The sequence below is a fragment of the Terrapene carolina genome, unplaced genomic scaffold, assembly GCF_002925995.2.
Source record: "Terrapene carolina triunguis isolate 2854851 unplaced genomic scaffold, T_m_triunguis-2.0 Scaffold67, whole genome shotgun sequence".
Lineage (NCBI taxonomy): Eukaryota > Metazoa > Chordata > Testudines > Emydidae > Terrapene > Terrapene triunguis.
The window spans coordinates 47,303,804-47,325,320 of NW_020664418.1; the positions used below are offsets into that span (position 1 = coordinate 47,303,804).

A 21,517-nucleotide genomic window follows, 5' to 3' on the forward strand; every position below is an offset into this window, starting at 1 on the left:
CCAGCCCTATCCTCCCCACAGCACCGTCCCTACCTCCCTCAGTGCCACCTCCCCCAGCACCATCCCTATCCCCTCAGCATCATCTCCCCCAGCACCATCCCTATCCCCGCAGTGCCATCTCCCTCAGCACCAGCCCTATCCTCCCCACAGCACCATCCCTACCTCCCTCAGCGCCATCCCTATCCTCCCCCAGCACCATCCCTGCCCCTCCTCAGCGCCAGCTGCCCCAGCGCCCGTTCCCTCCCATCCCCCCCTCCCTGCGGCTCTCCGCCCGCCCTCCGAGGCAGGCTCCTCCCTGTCGGCGGAGGCCGGCGTTGTGCAGTCGCGCGGCGCCGCCTCCCTTCCCAGCCGGGCGCGGGCGCTGACGGGCCTGCCCGAGCGGCCCGCGCCTCCCGCCGGTGTGCCCGATGCAGCGCACGGAGAAGGTGCTGCAGCTGCGGGGCCTGCAGGGCCGCTCGGTGCGCATCGTGCGGGAGCACTCCCGGGCCCCGGCGGGCCCCGCCGCAGCGCCCTGGGCCAGGCCGCCTGCCCGCGCGGGGAGGGGGGCCCGGGGCGGCTGCGGGCCGGGGGGGGTTAGTGAAGTCGCGGGGGAGGGCAGCAGGGGCTAGTGGAGGGAGGGTAAGAGCACAAGGACGATGGTGCTGGGGGGATAGGCGGCCGGGAGGGTAGGAGGAGTAAGGGGCATGGGGGCTGTGGGGGCCTGAGGGGTCTGGGAGACAGAGGGGGGCACCAGGCGTAGAGGGCATGAGAGGCTGGGGGCATAAGGACTATGGTGGTGGGGGCATAGGAGGGCAGCAGGGCTGGGGGAGAATGGGGGAGGGTGGATTTTAGGGGCTTGTGGAGGCTGCTGGCACCAGGTTTAAGGATCCCCAGAAGTAGGGTACAGAGGGGGGTCACTCAGGAAGCCAGTGGAAATGGGTCGCAGGCACCGGGTGTAGAGGGTAAAAGAGGGGATGCAGCCGGTGTAGGGTGCAGAAGGAGACACCATGGTCTAGTGCTACTGTAGAACTTCAGAGTTATGGACCCCTTGGGAATGGAGGTTTGTTCGTAATTCTGAAATGTTCCTAACTCTGAACAAAATGTTATGGTGGTTCTTTCAACCGTTTCCAGTTAAACATTGGTTTAATACAGCGTTGAACCTTTACTATGCAGAAGAAAATGTGCCTTTTAACCATCTTAATTTAAATGAAATGGGCACAGAAAGTTTCCTTACCTTGGAAAAAATGTTTTAAACTTTCCCTTTATTATGTTGTACTTGCTTCTGTGTGTGCGTGTCTCTCTCTGCTGCTGCCTGATTGTGTGGTTCCCAATGAGGTGTGTGCTTGACCGGTTATTTCATAACTCTGGGGTTCGTAACTCTGAGGTTCTACTGTAGTGGATGGGGTGGCACCATGTGTAAAAGACACTGGAGTCGGGGGTGCAGATAAAGGCACTAGTGGCTGGTTGAGGGGTCTGGTGGTATGTTGATATTAGGCACTGATAGAGGAGATGGGGTAGAGGTTAGAAGACAGTAGGTGTAGGGTTTGGCGGTCACAGGCATGTACAGGAGGACTTGGAGGCACTAATAATGAAGCTTAGTTTTCCCCAGCCAAAGCTTTTGGGGGAGCTGTACAACAACAGATAAAATAGTAGAAGGGGGAAAACTGAGTTCACAGGTTATAAATATAATTGTTAATGAGACTAGTTGCATTGTATCAGTTCTTAGGAAACCTGAGAAAGTCAGTCAATTTGTCAGGATATGTGCAGTTTAAATATAGTCGACCGATGCTTGCTGTAAATGCTGCAATCCCATGTTAATAATGGCATTAGGAACAAATGGATAGACAGAGAAAAAAATATAGCTGATCATAAGAAAACATTATTTGCTCTCCGACAACCCGGGAATGCTAAATAAAATTAAAACAATGTTGAGGAACATTTTCCAATTTATTTCTGCCATGAAGGATTTCTCAGGAAGTTTTAGAGAGCTAGGCCCAGCAGAATGTGGGTATCGCAGGGGTCGGCAACCTTTCAGAAGTGGTGTGCCGAGTCTTCATTTATTCACTCTAATTTAAGGTTTCGTGTGCCAATAATACATTTTAACATTTTTAGAAGGTCTCTTTCTCTAAGTCTATAATATATAACTAAACTATTGTTGTATGAAAAGTAAATAAGGTTTTTAAAATGTTTAAGAAGCTTCATTTAAAATTCAAATAAAATGCAGAGCCCCCCAGAACGGTGACCAGGACCCGGGCAGTGTGAGTGCCACTGAAAATCAGCTCGCGTGCCGCCTTGGGCGCACGTGCCATAGGTGCCTACCCCTGGTGTATCGTCTTTCTTTAGGGTAAACAATAGTGATATTTTTAGCTCTGAAACCTTTCCTGTTACAGAAATCTTTTCTCTCCAAGCATGTACATTTGTGGAATATTGTATATAGAAATATGGGTAAAGAACTCTCTGGTAGTAAGTGAGTATTACCAAATCATGAAATCTGTGGAAGCAGTGGTAGGAAGTACTTGTACCTCTTCCTCTTCCCCCCCACACCTGGAATAAATCACAAGAGTTTTTGTTTTAAATACTTAAAAAAAAAATCTTTTCATGTGAAAGTAGAGAAAATTGATCTGTCGTCTGCACTTTAAGTGATATATTTTGTAATGAAATCATATTTTTGCTCACTTTAATTTTTTAATCGAATTTTCACCAGATTGTTCCATCGATGGAGAGCCCTTATGACCTCAATCACAGATAGTAAAGTTTGAGAAGGCTGTATCATATGTCGTCACATTTTATTTTATTCATTAGAAAAATATTGTATAAGAGAGTTAAGGAGTAATATGATTTTATTCTGCCCTTCAGGGAAGTTCTGTGGCCTGTGTTATGCAGGAGGTTAGACTAGATAACACCGTAGTCCCTTTTGGCCTTATAATCTAAGAATCTGTGAACTAGGATTTCCTGGCATGGGGGCATTATTAATAAACCACAATTGAAAATGATGTTTAAACTTTTAAACTTTGAATTGTATTTTAGATGGGAAATTGTTGTCAGATGATGTGACTCATTATGTTATCCCTGACTGGAAGATTGTTCAAGATTACCTTGAGATTCTTGAGTTTCCAGAGCTGAAGGGTATTATCTTCATGCAAACAGCATGTCAAGCTGTGCAGCATCAAAGGGGTCGCAGGTATCTATGCCATAATAATTTACTACTTCTTTAGACTTGTAAAATTTGTAGGAATTGACATGGAAAAATGTAGAAGTATTTAAGTATGGAAACCTGAGCTCACCAAGACACTGATTATTTCTAATGTTTAAAAATCCCTCAAAAAACTTTATAATGTAATTGTTGGGGGGGAGAAATTGTGATTAGTTGGATATTCAGAAGCATCATTTTCTGTTCCTCTTTCACAGGATAAGAGCAATAGTACAACTTGCATATTATTCAGCAATCAGATGCCTTCTTAGTAGAAGCAAAAGGCTGTGTGACTGCAGTTTTTGCATTTTGCATTCTAAAAATACATAACTGTAAAGTAATATAATTGTATACATTTTATATGTATAAAAGTGTTGTACATGGCTTACTTTTGTGTTTTGTACTGTGTATTTCTTTTATGTTACTATAAAAATGTACTATAAAAAATACTATAAATAGATCAAACTGTAGATTTTTTCTGGCTAATCTGTTTCTGAAATACACTTCTACCCCGATATAACACTACCCGATATAACACGAATTCGGATATAACACGGTAAAGCAGTGCTCCGGGGGGGAGGTGGGCTGCGCACTCCGGCGGATCAAAGCAAGTTCGATATAACACGGTTTCACCTATAACGCGGTAAGATTTTTTGGCTCCCGAGGACAGTGTTATATCGGGGTAGCGGTGTAGTTAGAAAATTACTTGACTCAGACATATTTTGTTGCTACTGTTACACTCTTTCATCTTTAAAAGAAAATCTAAATGCTAAGTATTATATAATCAATTTCAATTTTTGGTCACTAAAATATATTTCTTGGATATGCAAAGGTTAATAGTAGTATACTGCAGAAACTATGCAAGTTAATACCCAAAAATTAATCAAGGTTTCTCTAGCTGAAGTTGGTCGTAGGAATATTACCTGTGAATATTTCAAAGGTTAGATTTTAAGCATGCTTAATGGAAATATTTCTAATCCCTGAGTGGTTGTAAGCAAAATACTTCCGGTTATCCCACTATTTGCCTTTTTAGCCCTGGAACATTTCCCTGGCTATGCTTGTTTTCTTGTGAGTGGTGTGCCACAGCATTTGGGGCATATATTAGCAATATTTTATGGCATAATATTTGACCTTATGTCTTGAAGTGTATGTCCTCTAAGAACATCTTAATCTTGTTCCATTTTTACATGATGAGGCCTGATGTGCTTCTACGCAACATATAAATCTTATTGAAATGTTAAAATATATGCACTGGAAATGTGAGTTCATTGGATCTCTGGAGGCAAAGCATCTGCTGAGTAACTCCTGACTAAAATTCAAATCAGCAGTTTTTCCATTGTTTTAATTACTTGTCTTGTAAACAGTTTTCTAATAATAATTATGCTTAATTTTATTGAACATTTTGAAGTAATGGATAGCAATTAGAGGTTTTCAGGGCTTCTTACCAATTTCTGACAAAATTTTAGATATTTTCCTTGAACAGAAATATAAACTTACTATTTTCATGGTATTATGACGCCTTATATTCGGGGAAAGGATTAAATATCAGACCTGTAGGAAAAAAACACTTTGTTTATAGAAATCAAATATTTTAGAGGAATTTTTTTTCATTATTATTCAAACAACAACCTAAACATGCAGAGCACTTTACATACAAATAGGACAGTGTCCACATCCCACTGATATTCCAATCTAAACTGTTAACTTTAATGTAAACTGTAGTTTTATTAAAAACTATCATCATTTTCTTTATAAATCACCATTTAAAAAAATTAACACACACAAAAAAAGCTGCCATATTATCTGTCTTCAGGCAAACTTTGAAACAAAAGGAGTGTGCTTAACTTTATGAATGAAAAAGAGGCTGAAGACAGAGGCACTTTCAGAAGAGTTTAGGCCTGAATTTTAGGACATGGGGGGTTTATTTAAACAAGATTATAAATAGAAGCCTGAAATACACATTTAACAAAATGAAACTAACTGGTCTGTATTTGTTGTGCCAAAGAGTGAAATGCAAAAGGTAAACACAAATATTGAAAGGTAAATTAGACTTTAAGAATTATATCAAGTATTTATTACTGCAACATGGTGGCCTGGATGAATTGTGGGTGGCAGGGATTGATTTTAGACCTCTGGATTAAAAGCAAGAGCCTCTACTGCAGAGGTGGACAAACTAAGGCCCGCAGGCCACATCCGGCCCATGGGACCGTCCTGCCTGGTCCTTGAGCTCATGGCTGGGGAGGCTAGCCCCCGGCCCCTGCCCTGCAGCTGTGCCACCGTGCGGGTAGCACTGCTGGCTCCGGGCAACGCAGCTGCTAGTCCTACCACTCTGAGCGGCATGGTAAGGGGACGGGAAGCGGGGGAGTTTGGATAAGGGGCAGGGAGTCCTGGGGGGCAGTCAGGGGGTGGGAGTGGATAGGGGTCAGGGAGGGTTGGATAGGGGGTGGGGCCCCAGAGGGGCAGTTGGGGGGGGGGGTGTCCCGGGAGGGGGCGGTCAGGGGGGACAAGGAGCGGGGGGGTTGGATGGGTTGGGGGTTCTGAGGGGGCGGGGGCCAGGCTGTTTGGGGAGGCACAGCTTTCCTTACCCGGCCCTCCATACAGTTTTGCAACCCCAATGTGGCCCTCAGGCCAAAAAGTTTGCCCACCCCTGCTCTACTGCCTAAGCTAAAAGATCCAGGTCAGTTAGCTCAAAGGCTTTAGCAGACTCATAAACCTCTGTTTGGTCCAGCCACAGGGAGGGGACAGGGAGTCACACTGTGGGTTACAGAGGTAAGAGGTTGTCTAAACTGACTTGTAACCCAGCAGTCTCATTAATGAATTAAGCCTCACAATCTGACTTTGAAAAGTGGTATGATCCCCATTTTACAAAGGGGGAAACTGAGGCATAGAGAGGCTGAGGCTTGTCTGATGTCACGTAATGCTTTGGTGGTAGAGGCTGGGTAAAGCGTTGGTGTCCTGATTCGCAACTCACTGGCCTAGCCTATAGCTTACTCTGAAAATACTGTATTGAAACAGCAAAGTATTTTTAAAAATGTTTGGTGTATACATACTGTATTAGTAACTGTTCATTTTGCTCTACAAAGGTCAAATCCTTTTCCCGTTAAAGTCAGTAGCAAGACTTCCATCAACTATACTGGGATCAGGATTCAGCTTTATAGTGTTAAAACTAATTGTTGTAATTTTCCTTCATTTTTTCCCCTAAATCTTTAACTAGAGTTGAAACAGCATTATTAAAAAGGTGGCACAGTGTACGTTTGTCTTGTTTATATTCCAGACAGTACAACAAACTGCGAAATCTAGTGAAGGATGCCCGTCATGACTGTATTCTGTTTGCTAATGAATTCCAGCAGTATTGTTATTTGCCAAGAGAGAGAGGAGAATCAATGGAGAAATGGCAGACCAGGTATGTTTTAACTAATAATGGAGGTATTCAATGTTGCATTGAACAAAAAAGGCATGACTGTATAGACCGTTCATATCCAATGCCCTAGCATCTAGACATGTAAGACATAAAGCTGTCAGACTACCTGGCCATAAGGTAATATACAGCATTTGAAGTCCTAGGGTATCCTTTTGTGATTAAGAATGCATTAAATTTTTTAAAAAATATATTTACCTCTATTTTTATGTAAATCATAAGTTTGTAATAAGTAGATAAAAATAAAGTGAACTGAGGTAAATTCAAAGATGGGTTCTGAAGAGATCTTTAATTGTAGAAGGTAGAACACAGTTTTATAGGAATGTTCAGGCAGAGTAGTTGTAGGCCCTTTCTGAACAGCAGGACAGCACTGTGTCTATAATGGAAATAACTTTTAATATTCTTATCACAATAGTCTTCTGGAACACAGTAAGCCAAACTTCCAAAACTTTGATGCTTACTTTCATGCAGAAAATGCATGCAGCAACAGGCTTGACTTTCATGCTTGTACAGTATTTACATATTCAGCTTGCATTCTATTTGCATGGTCAAAGCAGCATTTGTTCACACAATTACTTGACTTGCACTTGCAATTGTAATGTATATGCATTTTGAATTTTTTAGGGGATAAGGGGGCCTGAGCCTTTTAAAAATAAATCGATCCATTAATTTAAGATACATTACCTAAACCAGTGTTTCCCAAACTTGGGACGCTGCTTGTGTAGGGAAGGCCCTTGGCGGGACGGTTTGTTTACCTGCTGTGTCCGCAGGTTCGGCCGATCGCGGCTCCCACTGGCCATTGTTCGCTGCTCCAGGCCAATGGGAGCTGCTGGAAGCGGCGCGGGCCTAGGGACATACTGGCTGCCACTTCCAGCAGCTCCCGTTGGCCTGGAGCAGTGAACCGTGGCCCACGCCGCTTCCAGCAGCTCCCATTAGCCTGGAGCAGTGAACCACGGCCAGTGGGAGCCGCGATAGGCCAAACCTGCGGACGCGGCAGGTAAACAAACCAGCCTGGCCCGCCAGGGGCTTTCCCTACACAAGCGGCGTCCCAAGTTTGGGAAACACTGACCTAAACCATAGACTCTCATTGACTTCAGTGAAAGATGGATTGGGAGGAACTTGCTTACTTCTCTCTGAGGTACTTGAGGATTTAGGGTGTGCAGACCTGTTGTGGCCAAGATATGGTGTTCTTAGGCACTGTGCCTAAAACTTCTCACATACAGAAGAGCAGCTCTGGCTAGACTTTTTACACCTGCTTTGGAAAGTAATGACGTATATTCCCACCAATGCCTGCTGCCAGACATTATTGTAGGTGCCAGAATGTTAGAAAAATGGCTACATTCCAACTTGTTTTACAACCTCGCACTCAAAGGTGCGCTAGGTCTTTGTCATAGCTGGGTCCCATGTGGATGTGTTTTAGGGAAAGAATGAGGCTCCCTGTGCTATTTTTCTCTCATAGAGCACCCATAATTTTGACTAATATGTTGGCTGTATGCTAACCTGATTTCCAGATCTCAGAGAATGCATGTTAGAAATGTAATCACTGATATGTAGCCCCTAGAAAATGTCTTAAACGTAACAGATGCGATGTGATAGACATGTTAGTGTGAACTGTACTTTTCTAGGAGTATTTACAATGCAGCAGTATGGTATTATAATCACTGCTTGGGTCAGCTGCCGGTTGTTATGGTAACAGAAGATGAAGATGCTATCAGAGAATATGGAGGTGAAACGGAAGGAGTGTTTGTGATTTCATTCAAGGTAACGTGTTAAAAGAAATAGAAGAAAGTTGCCTTTGTGCAACATTAAATTAAGGACTATAACATATAATGAGTATGTTAAGCCATCTCAAAGATTGCATGTAAAAATACTACACTACTGACTTTTACCTCATTTACATAAATGAAAGCAAGGATTTGAATACTAGGAATACATCAGAACAGATAGAGGTAGATAAAATGGAGGAGGTCTGGAAGAAAACAGCAGATGCAGAAAGTGCAGGCTGTTCCTTGCTCATGCTCAGATGCTTTGGGGGCCTTTCGTCTTTTTTCCAGTTTTTGTTAAATTTTATGTTAGTGAATGATGATAGACTGAAGTCTACAGTGCAGGTACTGCGCAGGCAGCACAGCATAAGATTCATCTTCATTGTTCTGCCAGTGAGCCTCAGCCTTGAGTAGTTGGGACTGTCTGTAGTAATGGGAAGGTAGTTCAGTCTCCATGATCCATTCGGTTACTGGCCTCTGTTTTGAGACTGCCAGTGTGTATGTGTGTGTGGGGAGGAGGACAGTTGATGCCAATTGTTACGTGGACACTCTTTTATTAGTAACCAAACTGAAACTTCACCAGTTCACTTATGTAAACCACCAAATATCTTCTAAGTGTAAACCACTTCTGATTACTACCAACCTGGCTTGTATTCAGTCTCATGACTTAGTAGTGAAAATACTATAGGTGATGAAAGGGATGTTGTCAGGCTAACAATAACATTTAAACAAACCAACAAAACACCCACTTTGTTTTAAACAGCATCTTAGATTATTAAAAATGAAGTAACTTTAACTAAATCTAATTTACTTTAAATTAGGGCTGTCAATTAATCGCAGTTAACTCACGCGATTAACTCAAAAAAATTAATCGCGGTTAATCCCAGTTTTAATCACACTTTTAAACCATAAAATACCAATTGAAATTTATTAAATATTTTGGGATGTTTTTCTACATTTTGAAATATATTGATTTCAATTACAACACAGAATACAAAATGTACAGTGCTCACTTTATATTATTTTTTATTACAAATATTTGCACTGTAAAAATGATAAAAGGAATAGTAATTTTCAGTTCACCTCATACAAGTACTGCAGTGTGAGCTCTTTATCATGAAAGTGCATCTACAAATGTAGACTTTTTTTGTTACATAACTGCACTCAAAAACAAAAAAATGTAAAACTTTAGAGCCTACAAATCTACTCAGTCCTACTTCTTGTTCAGCCAGTTGCTAAGAGAAACAAGTTTGTTTACATTTATGGGCGATAATGCTGCCCACCTGTTAATTACAATGTCACCTGAAAGTGAGAACAGGCTTTCGCATGGCACTGTTGTAGCCAGCGTCGCAAGATATTTATGTGCCAGATGTGCTAAAGATTCATATCCCTCTTCATGCTTCGGCCACCGTTCCAGAGGACATGCTTCCATGCTGATGACGCCCGTTTAAAAAAAAATAATGCATTAATTAAATTGTGACTGAACTCCTTGGAGGAGAATTGTATGTCTTCTGCTCTGTTTTACCGGCATTCTGCCATATATTTCATATTATAGCAGTCTTGGATAATGACCCAGCACATGTTGTTTGTTTTAAGAACACTTTCACTGTAAATTTGACAAAATGCAAAGAAAATACCAATGTGAATTTTTTAAAGATACCTATAGGACTCAACCCAAGGTTTAAGAATCTGAAGTGTCTTCTAGAATCTGAGAGGGATGAGGATGGAACATGCTTTCAGGAGTCTTAAAAGAGCAGAACTGTGATGCGGAAACTACAGAACCCAAACCACCAAAAAAGAAAATCAACCTTCTGCTGATGGAGCTGACTCAGATGATGAAAATGAACATGTGTCAGTCCGCACTGCTTTGGATCATTATCGAGCAGAACCCGTCATCAGCATGGATGCATGTCTTCTGGAATGGTGGTTGAAGCATGAAGGGACATATGAATCTTTAGTGCATCTGGCATGTAAATATCTTGTGACGCCAGCTACAACAGTGCCATGCGAACACTTGTTCTCACTTTCCGGTGACATTGTAAACAAGAAGCGGGCTGCATTATCTCCTGCAAATTGTAACCAACCTTGTTTGTCTGAGCAACTGGCTGAAGTAGTTACTGAGTGGAGTTGTAGGCTCTAAAGTTTTACATTGTTTTATTTTTGAATGCAGTATTTTTGTACATAATTCTACATTTGTAAGTTCAACTTTCATGATAAAGAGATTGCACTACAGTACTTCTTATTAGGTGAAAAATACTATTTATTTTGTTTTTACAGTGCAAATATTTGTAATAAAAATAAATATAAAGTGAGCCCTGTACACTTTGTAGTCTGTGTTTGTAATTTAAATCAATATATCTGAAAACGTAAAAAAATCCAAAAATATTTAAATAAATGGTATTCTATTATTGTTTAACAGCGCGATTAATTGTGATTAATTTTAATTGCTTTACAGCCCTACTTTGAATTAGATCTTTCAAAAAGTTATTTCATTTTTATAATTAAAATGTTATCTGAAACTAAATGATAAAAAACCCTTCTACGGTATTTATGGTAGCAAAGTGATTTAGTGGGGTACTACACTATTCTTCTCTAGAGATATGAATGAATGGAGAAATGGGTTTGTGGTATTTAGGATACTGACCACCAGCACCACAACTGTAGAGTCTGCACAGAATTCTGTTGTGAATAGAACCATAGATCTCTATTTAAAATCTTTTGTGCTCTGTTTATAATGTGTATATACAGAATTACTTGGATAATTTTTGGCCTGACTTAAAAGCTGTCCATGAACTCTGCGATTCTATACTTCAATCTCGGCGTGAACGAGAGTGTGAAAGCCAAGAAAACAAAGGGAAGGAATACCCTGAACATCTTCCTATGGAAGTATTAGAGGCTGGGATCAAATCTGGACGATATATACAGGTAATCTATGATTTATAGAGCATACAAAGAAAGATGAGGCCCTGCGCCAAGGAATTTATAGTCAAACTCAGAAAACTGATATATGAAATAACATTAAATGCAGAAGGTTGGGAGAATGCATTGGCGAGGGAACATGTATTATAAGGCTTCAAGAAAAGCAGTGTGGTGAGGGGGTGGGCTAAAAAAAATGGAAAACTGTTCCCAGAATAGAAGTAACATGAAAGAAAACAGAGAGGTAACAGTGAGAGAAGGGATTGAAAGGAGTGTAATGAGCAAAGAGGGAGTATGAGGTGGATAACAAGTAAACTTTGAGAATCTTTTTGTTCCTTTCCCCTTCTTCTCAAATAAAATGAAAAAGTTCATCAGATGAGAGTCCTGTGGATTCCCCAATTTTTTTCTTCAATTTCTGGCTTTCATGGAAAAGGATTTGATGGAAGTCTGTTGGTGCTAATCTTCAACTGGCCTTTAAAGATCATTGTGTTACCACATGATTCACACATCAGTTGGGAAAGTAGATACTGTGTTTAGAAGCAACACATCTATTTTTTAAAAAATACAAATAAAATGTGAAGATATAGAACCTCTCACCTTTCGGTTGTCCGTTTGAATCCAGTTCAGGTCATTAGTAATCAGAATTCTATACCAGTTTATGGCTATTCATTGGCTTATGTTCAGCTGTTAGTGGATACATGTCCATGTCATGAAAAATAAAAAACCACCATAAGAGGCAGTAACCTGGTACCTTTATTGGCAACCTCAGCAGAAAGGCAAGAATAGAATAGACAGACTGAATTTTTTGCCTCTGAGATGGTACCTCTGAGTCAAGATGGGGCAGTGCCATGTATGTAAGTTTGCACTGACTCTGCTTGTAGTCTGCCTAGTCTGTGGATAAAAAGAGAGCTGTAGTAGTCTTCAGAGATTTCATCAGCACTACATTAAATAAAAAGCATCTAGAAAGAATGCTTGGCTCTTTCAAGAATTCAGTATTTCAACTCTATTCTATGAAGTATGCTCCCCACAAGGAGAAACAGTCTTGTTCTAAATTTCCTATGAAAATGATTAGGAAACATTTTTAAATGGATTTTTATAAAGTTGGTCATTTTGAGGTGTGAAGATTTTTCCTCCCTGTAGTTGCATGTATTGGTTAGTGACTGTTACTTTATTTTAGGGTGTCCTGAATGTCAATAAGCACAGAGCACAAATGGAAGCTTTTGTTCGACTTCAAGGAGCCAGTGGTAAAGAAACAGGTGAAAATATTTCTAATAAAATGCTATATTTAAAGATTAGTTTGAGTGTGTTCCATGCCACCTTCTGGTGACTCCTTCCAGCTTACTCAGGAACAACGGTTCCAGGCTCTCTACAAGAAGCCATGCAAACTCCTCGGTCAGTAGGACAGTGGGAGAGAGAATGCGAGAAATTGGGTTGCTCAGGTTTTCTCCATGTGCTGAGAAGGACTCTGAAAACTGCTCCACATGTATCCCCTTTAAACAATAATCTGTATTTCAGCCTCCCCTTCTCCCACACTGTACAGTTTAATGGATTATGGCTCAGTCTGTCCTGCTGAATGGTTTGGACCAACCCTGATGCCCCATAGTTGGGCAAACACTTATGCATGTGCTTAGCTTTGTCTTCAGGTAGACGACTCACATGATTAAAGTTAAGTATGTGCACAAATGTTTGCAGGAAAAGGGCATTGGTCATTGTGAGCTGATGACAATCTGATTGTTTTATCCAAGACTCCAAATACCAACTGCTTAATAGCTTTTTAAAAAACTAAGAGAAAGATTCGGCCTGACAATGTAGCATTGGTACTTGCCAACAATCTTCTTTGAGAGCAGTCATATAAGAACTGCCAAATTACTGCAAATTATTGTTTCAACAAAAAATAGCCAGCGGAGCAGTGGTGTGAATTTTCAGGAATGTATAGTCTATTTTATTATTATTTTAAACCTAGATCTTCAAAGTGATATACTTATTCATGGTACCAAAGCTCGGAACCGTGCAATCCATGGTGATGTAGTAGCTGTAGAGTTGTTACTCCAGCATGAATGGAAAGGAAGAACTGCTTCCCTTTGTGAGAATGATACTGAAGAAAAGGCACCAGGTGACACCTCCAGTGAACCTATGCCCACAGGTAAAGTAGACAACAGTGCAAAGAAGGTTGAAAGTATTTGCCTTCCTCAATTTATGGGACTGCATTGTGCTTGCGGTTACGCAAACTGCCCCCTTTCCCAAATTTCCATGTTTAATCATGGAAAGGGATACCATACTAATAAACAAGATTGATTGATTATATATTACACACACAACTACAAACAAAAACATTATTCAAGTTGCAAAGTCAAGCACTCTGAAGTTAGGAAATGGCAGAATTAAGGTGGTCTGTGCACCCTTTAATCAGCCTCCTTGTACATGTACATTATGATACACGATCACATACTACACCTCTACCCCGATATAACACTGTCCTCGGGAGCCAAAAAATCTTACTGCGTTATAGGTGAAACCGCGTTATATCGATCTGCCGGAGTGCGTAACCCCCCCATCCCACCCCCCGGAGCGCTGCTTTACTGCATTCTATCCGAATTCATGTTATATCGTGTCGCATTATATCGGGGTAGAGGTATATTTTTTTCCACAGGCCCCTCTTTCAGTGCACCGAATGGACAGTGCTCATTAAATAAACAGCTGTTCTGTATTGTTTTCACATTGTTCAATGTGTGGCTTTATGCCTTATTTACTGCAGTCTATTCAAACGAACGCCTGTTCTCACTTTCAGGCGACATTGTAAATAAGAAGCAGGCAGCATTATCTCCCGTAAATGTAAACAAACTTGTTTGTCTTAGCGATTAGCTGAACAAGAAGTAGGACTGAGTGGACTTGTAGCCTCTAAAGTTTTACATTGTTTTGTTTTTGAGTGCAGTTATGTAACAACAACAAAAATCTACATATGTAAGTTGCTCTTTCGATAAAGAGATTGCACTACAGTACTTGTATGAGGTGAATTGAAAAATACTATTTCTTTTATTTATCATTTTTACAGTGCAAATATTTGTAATAAAAATAATAATATAAAGTGAGCACTGTACACTTTGTATTCTGTGTTGTAATAGAAATCAATATATTTGAAAATGTAGAAAAACATCCACAAATATTTAATAAATTTCAATTGGTTTTCGATTGTTTAACAGTGCGATTAATCGCGATTAATTTTTTTGAGTTAATCGCGTGAGTTAACTGCGATTAATCAACAGCCCTAGTCAAAGCTATTCATTAATTTTGGGTGCCCAATTTGAGACACTTAGGACCTGATTTTTCAGAGAACTTATTATATACAATTTAATGTGGTCAAAGTACAGCTCCCACTGACTGCAAAACAGATCTTGTTAGCAATCCTAGTATTAGCTTGTGGATGCACAAGTTCATACTGCACAGTGATGAATCCACCAAACCTCCTACATACTTACTTTACTATTTCTGCCTAATCAAGTGGTCCCCAAACTGGGGGGCGCACCCACACCCGCTAGAGGGGCACAGCAGGGCCCAGGCCAACCCCCATAGTGGGCAGGAAGGGAGCCCCCGCCTCCAGCCGTAGCTCTGTTCTGCCCCCCAGCCCAGCTCCAGCCACAGCTCTGCCCTCATTCCCTTTCCACCCCCAGGTCAGCTCCATCTCCAGCCCCAGCTCCTGCTCCATCCCCAGTTCTTCCCTCAGCTCCACCTCTGCTGAGGAAGCCTTGGCTGTGCAGTAATGGAGCAGGGGCACAGGTAGATTCCGTTACTGGTAACGGTGGCGGGGCACAACAGGAAAAGTTTGGGCACCACTGGCCTAACCATTTGATGTCTAGCCAACGTTACCACTCTTTCAAAGGTAGAGTTGTTGGAATCATCCAGAAGAACTGGCGAGATTATGTGGTCACTTTTCCATCCAAAGAAGAGAGTCAGTCTCAGGGTAAAAATGCCCAGAAAATCCTTGTTACACCTTGGGATTACAGAATTCCTAAAATCAGGATCAGCACACAGCAGGCTGAGGCACTACAGGTAAATAATGATTGCTGTTTCTGCATTGTGTATGCCAATATGATAGCGTAGGTGTCATTTGTTTTAATATAATGATTTCAATGGTAGTGAAAGATTTAAAACTATTAACTTAAGCCACTAACAGTCCAAATTTTGGGCTCACAAGTGTGTATACAACTGGTTGCTTCATTTCATGCTAATGGGAGCTTATCAGAATACTGAATTTGGGCCATTAACTAGTTATTCAAACAACACTTTCTTTTGGCATCTTCAATTAAGCAATGAAATTTGGACTGTTTCTTCATATTTTCAAATTCTTCCTTTTAGGATGATAATGCCATGGTAAAACCTAATGAGTATCTACCTGAAATCCAGTTTGAATTACGTCTTTAATACATTTTAAAGAGACCTTTAAAGATAAAACTCATGTTTGTTTTTTAAAAGTTGTCTTTGTGATACTAAATCTAGTGTTCTTTAGTATTACGCTGTTTATTTTGTGAATTCCTCTGAGCTTGACCATTGAAATAACTAGTCAACTTTTTTTTGTTTCTAGTGCATTTCTTTTTCTGGTTGTCGTGCATTAACAACATGCTGCCACGTTTGGGTTGCAAATACTTTAGAGCAGGGGTCGGCAACGTTTGGCACGCGGCTTGCCAGGGTAAGCACCCTGGCGGGCCGGGCCAGTTTTATTTACCTGCTGACGCGGCAGGTTCGGCCGATCGCGGCCCCCACTGGCCGCGGTTCGCTGTCCCGGGCCAATGGGGGCAGCGAGAAGCGGCGCGGACGAGCGATGTGCTGGCCAGTGGGGGCCGCGATCGGCCGAACCTGCCACGTCAGCAGGTAAATAAAACTGGCCCGGCCCGCTAGGGTGCTTACCCTGGCGAGCCGCGTGCCGAACGTTGCCGACCCCTGCTTTAGAGGGATGTTTAAATCTCAAGCTATCTATTTTCATGTAAACTTTAAACAAATTATATGAAAATATTTCTGTTAATATTGGGTTTCATGTAACCTTTTGGGGTCTTGGGAGGAAGGGAGGGGGAAGTATAATCCATCTGGCATATGTCCTTTCAGACTGAATCCCAGATGCAGTATTATTTGGGCAATGCTTATAGATGTGCAGACAAATAAAAGAAATACTCACTGCCCCCAAAATCTTATATGTAAAATAAATGTAAAATAACTACATGTGAGATGAGGTAAGAGTCTGTGTTTTTGGTATATGTAGTTTTTGATAGTTGCTATATCCACTTTTATTTAAATTTTCCTCCTCAATCTCAGTCAGTCCTCAGAAGCAGATGCAACATCTTATTTTCATGGCAGTCTAGGAGCAGCGAGGACATAATGAATACATGAAATGCTGTCATACAACTATTACTTATAGCATTAACCACAAATGCACTACACTTGAATTAAAACACATGGGTCTCCTTCCTTCCGACTGCTGGTTATAGACTGTAATATATTTTGGGACAAGTAGCTTCAAGTAGCTAATATTTTTTTTTTTTAATGATCAAGAAGTAAATTCTAGTAGTTTGAATAACAAATGCTAATTCCACCATGGAATTAAGAATTTATCAGCGATCTCCGACTTTTTTTTATAGATTATGACTCACGTATGCTAGTATAAAGATTGTGTGGGATAGTATGAATGACAGCACTAACTTTAAGTTAAAAACAACATGGCCTAGATCTTCTGCTGCAGCCGAGATCTTCTGGAGGCAGCGGAGGTGCTATGGCTTCCTGATTCTCTGTCCCATTGTATGTCAGAGCCTGGGGTATGCATGAATGTAACACACATGCATCTTGATTTTTAATTTAATGATGCAGATTCTGTTATTAAATGCTTAGCAATGGTCTTTGATAAGGAAAATGTATAGTCTCCTTCAGCGCGTATTTTATTTATTTTATGATTGCCAGTGTCTTTGGATTTCCCCATTTGTCTCTCAGCTAGCACTTACGTTGATTGCTTTTCAGTAATGCATTGCTGCCCTAACATGAGTTATTGTCTTACTGCAGGACTGTAGAGTTATTGTGCGTATTGATTCCTGGGAGTCAACATCTGTGTATCCAAATGGACATTTTGTACGAGTTTTAGGACGGATAGGAGATCTCGAAGGGGAAACTGCAGTTATTCTAGTGGAGAACAGCATTTCTGTTGCCCCTTTCTCAGAAGCCCAGGTTTGATTTCATTATTAATTGTACTCTTTAATATTCCATTTACCAAACTGTGGTCTCCCAAAGAGAGGAACCCACTGATGGTTTGAAGAGAGCTAGCTGATCACATGGTACCATCTGTCATCCCACCTATTTCCAGTTTCTGAAAATACAGGATACTTTCCTAAGACTACTTTTCCACCTAAGCAATTGCTATCGTTGCACCAAGCATATTATACAATTGCAAATCACAGGGAAAGTGGTTTGAGATAAGCTCTCTGTTAAGATGTGCTTCACACTGTGAAAAAGTTTGAGAATCTGCTGCAATATAGTCATTCTAAATGGAGTTTTAAAATAGTTCTGTCTTTAATATGAGGTGTTCGTAATAATGATCCTTTATAGCCCAGTCCTACTATTGAAGTCAGTGTCACAATTCCCATTGATTCCAACAGGAGCAGGGACCTGCTGTCCAATCAAAGTGTTTTGATTCTGTCCATTGTATACTTTTATAAACGGAGTGCTATAAACAGATATGCAAAAGACAAGATACATTATTTATATTTCCCAGATCTGTAATATCACTCAGTTATTAGTCTCTAAAAGTCACTTGGAAGATTACCATATTAAAGCATGGGACATTATTACTTTCTTTAAGGCAAACATGAAGGAAAGACTTGGAGAATACAAAGAGGGAACATGTTTCAAATGTCTGTTTCCTGAATGAAAAATTATAATTCAGTAATAGATACCAATATTTTGTGGCACTGTAAGAGAAAAAGGGAATTTTAAATCTAGTTTGTAACCTCTGTATGTAGAAAATTTATAAAATTATGATTGCCAATACTCTGTGCAGATGTGTGAGATGCCTTCCAGTACCTCAGAGAATCCATGGAAGGTGAATCCAGAGGAGGAACTAAAACGCATAGACTTGAGGAATACACATTTAGTGTTCAGCATTGACCCCAAAGGCTGTGAAGATGTGGATGATGCACTGTCCATTAGAACATTAGCCAATGGGAACCTAGAGCTAGGTGTCCATATTGCAGATGTAACCCATTTTGTGGCAGTGAATTCTTACACTGACATTGAGGCCAGAGCAAGGTAAGTTTTATTTACTATGGAAAGTGTAAAGCATATTGGGGAAGGAGGTTTGTAGCGAGGCTGTCTTAAACAATATTAAGAGAAGCGTGGGAAGCCTATTGCTTTTCTAAAGAGTAACTGACTACAAGAACAGTTTTTTAAAAATAAACTAGGTAGATAAGGTGTCATGTTCACTAGGCTCAGCTGCTGCAAAAATATTTAGTGGAAGCCGCTGGTGGCCTGCTGCCTGCTCTGGAGACAGCAGCATTGTGGGGGAAGGAATCCCTTTTGACCAGCCTTGTTTCCTTTTTTATCCATAAAATGTCTCTTTCTCAGTGAGTCTTGAAGTTTAGTAAACTTCATTATTTGATGCAATTAATAGAATTGTCGTGTATTGTTTCAGTGCTGCTATACTTGTTTATTTTTGGAGGGACTGTATCTTTACAGAAGACAGAACATTTGATGCACAAGAAGCAGCCCTTACGTGAATTCCAACATATAAACATCATTACTAAAAGCATAAGAAAGGCTCTTTTGTGCTATCACATAGCCGAACCAACAAGTAAAATTTCTGATACTTAGAATCGTCAGCTGGAAAACTTATGACTGAGAAGGATACTGACATGTACTGGATTTTAATTTGCCAGATATGTCAGTCCGTTTCTAGTCTTGCCATTATTTTGAAATTAAAATATTCAAACAGTTTTTATTAAATATATTGCTTTATGTAATTGCAGACTTATGTAAACTTGATAGCCAGTGAAGATACATGGTACAGTCTATGAATAATCTCTTTTATTCCCTGACTGTTTAGGCCTTAACCCTGCATTCCTTGTGTACCCACAACTCCAGATTGAAGTTGTGTGAGGAAAGCAGGATTGGGCCCATAATTTGTAAATGAATGTTTATTTAACTTGATTGCATTACTGCCCGTGTGTGCATTGTGTAAAACTAACCTTTTGAAATCATGCTGACATTTGTATCTTCTTATGCTGAAGCTGTGCTTATGTTGCAAACTGCTTAAGAGATGTACTTGAATGTGTCCCTGTGAAGAGTACAATAAATGTGTTTTATGTTCAGGGCAACAACCTATTATTTAGCTGATCGTCGTTATGATATGCTGCCTTCCATCCTGAGTGCTGACTTATGCTCTCTTCTTAGCAGAGTTGAAAGGTATGATTTTTGTAATATTTATGACTAAAGAGGGATCTACTGATGCATGAGGGATTTACACAAATAACTTTATTATTGCTACCAGCAGCTACCTGAGTACATCCCTTGTACAAACATCCAGTATTAACATGTTTGGGATCATGTATATAAATATCCCATGTGTAGTGAGATTAATTCTGTAAAACTAATAAGGAATTGTGGCCAGGTGCCTAGAAGGGCCACACTGAGAATGCCATACTCAGGGCAGACTGCAAGAAATAAGGCAGACAATCCCCCAAAACTGGTGGTTTAGTCTATAATTAGGTTCACCAAGCCAGTAACAAAAGAGCTTCTGCAGTACCACACTGGTTAACCAGAACCAAACACAGTCCCCTTTAGGCATTCCAGAGCCAAGGGCCAAATATCACGCTATCCGCCAATCCTTAGTAAACTAACTAAAGATTTAAAAAAAAAAAAAAAAGTGTTCTAAATGGTTAAGGAATCATATACACAAAAGTGATTGCAAAGTCCTAATATCAGGTTTGTAGCGGTGATGGAACAGATTGTTGGCTTGCAGAAGTCTCTCTGGTAACTTCCAAAAGGTTGGAAGGTCCACAGTTCAAGATTCTCCTTTTAGCTGTAAATCCACAGTCCAGAGAATTAGAGCAGGAACGAGGCAAAATGGAGGGGTCTCAGAGGTCTTTTATACCCTTTGCCATATGCAAAGCCCACAGCCCATCCTCTTTGCCATATGCATGGAAAATTACTGGCCCAAGATGGAGTCAAGGGTCACATGAGCATATCCCATGTCCTTACATAGTTTGCTGAATCATAGGAGGTGGCCACTGGCGATCTGGGCAGAATGAGTTTCTTCTATGGCCCATTGTGAGATTGGAGGGTCCTCAAGGGCCATCAACACATAGCTGTCTAGCCTTGATGTAAATCTATCTGGAGGGTGTCACCCAGGAATACAACGCAGGTTTAAGATACAAGCACATAGCAAATATTCATAACTTCATATACAAGGATGGTACATGCATATAAACAGGATAATCATACTTAGCAAATCATAACTTTTCCATTGATACCTTACATGATATACTTCGTATAAGATTTATTGCAACTTGGTACCCACGGTGACTGTATTAGTGTAACCAGTCATTTTTATACAGCATCCCGGGAATCACTTCTTAAAAAAATTAGGAAACGTACTTTTACTTATTTACTTTGGAGGTGTAAGTTAATGTGTATTTGCATTTTTTTAAATCCACAAATTAGAGAGTTGCATGCATTTAAAAAAAAAATCCCTGTGCTAACCTTTTTATTTAGTGAGAATAGTTCTGTTGAGCAGTCCAGCACGTACATAAGTCTTTATAGGATTAGAGCGTTAGCATGCAATCACAATTGAAATTGAGGTGGGGTCTTTTTATTAAAATGTAATATATTCCCACAACATTTTTTGGCACCTAAGTGTCCCATTGGTAATGCTCCCTTAATGGCCATTCCTCTCCATTTTTAAAGAGATTTTTTTTGGATGAATTTCATGTTAACAGCAATTCTATGGGTCAGCATATAGTTGTTTTTTATACCCATTCAAACATTGGCACCTGAGTCTGTCCACAAAAGGCTATCAGTTGTGGTTGATGTTTCCTGATGTGGACTCCTCTACAATGGGAATTGCCATCAGATGTTAATAACTTAGGCAACCAGAACTTAATTTTAGAGATGAAAGAGTCTTCTCTTCTTTGAGTGATTGTCCACACGGACTCCACTCCTGGTGTGTAGGTGCCCCAAGTGTGCAATATAGGTGTCTGTTGGGGCTCACACCTATGCCCTAGA

At 40.5% G+C, this 21,517-nt stretch overlaps 1 protein-coding gene across 1 annotated transcript in view; it reads left to right on the plus strand.

The window, feature by feature from the left end:
• Positions 1–2,992: 2,992 nt before the first annotated feature.
• Positions 2,993–21,517, plus strand: part of DIS3L (DIS3 like exosome 3'-5' exoribonuclease) — a 36,047-nt gene continuing 17,522 nt past the window's right edge. Inside the window, exons 1-10 of the mRNA XM_029910712.1 lie at positions 2,993–3,160; positions 6,444–6,572; positions 8,213–8,348; positions 11,099–11,275; positions 12,444–12,522; positions 13,230–13,409; positions 15,144–15,313; positions 17,309–17,470; positions 18,300–18,547; positions 19,607–19,699. Coding sequence (XP_029766572.1) covers positions 3,117–3,160; positions 6,444–6,572; positions 8,213–8,348; positions 11,099–11,275; positions 12,444–12,522; positions 13,230–13,409; positions 15,144–15,313; positions 17,309–17,470; positions 18,300–18,547; positions 19,607–19,699 — 1,418 coding nt within the window. The 5' untranslated portion in view covers positions 2,993–3,116. The remainder of the gene's footprint in view (positions 3,161–6,443; positions 6,573–8,212; positions 8,349–11,098; positions 11,276–12,443; positions 12,523–13,229; positions 13,410–15,143; positions 15,314–17,308; positions 17,471–18,299; positions 18,548–19,606; positions 19,700–21,517) is intronic.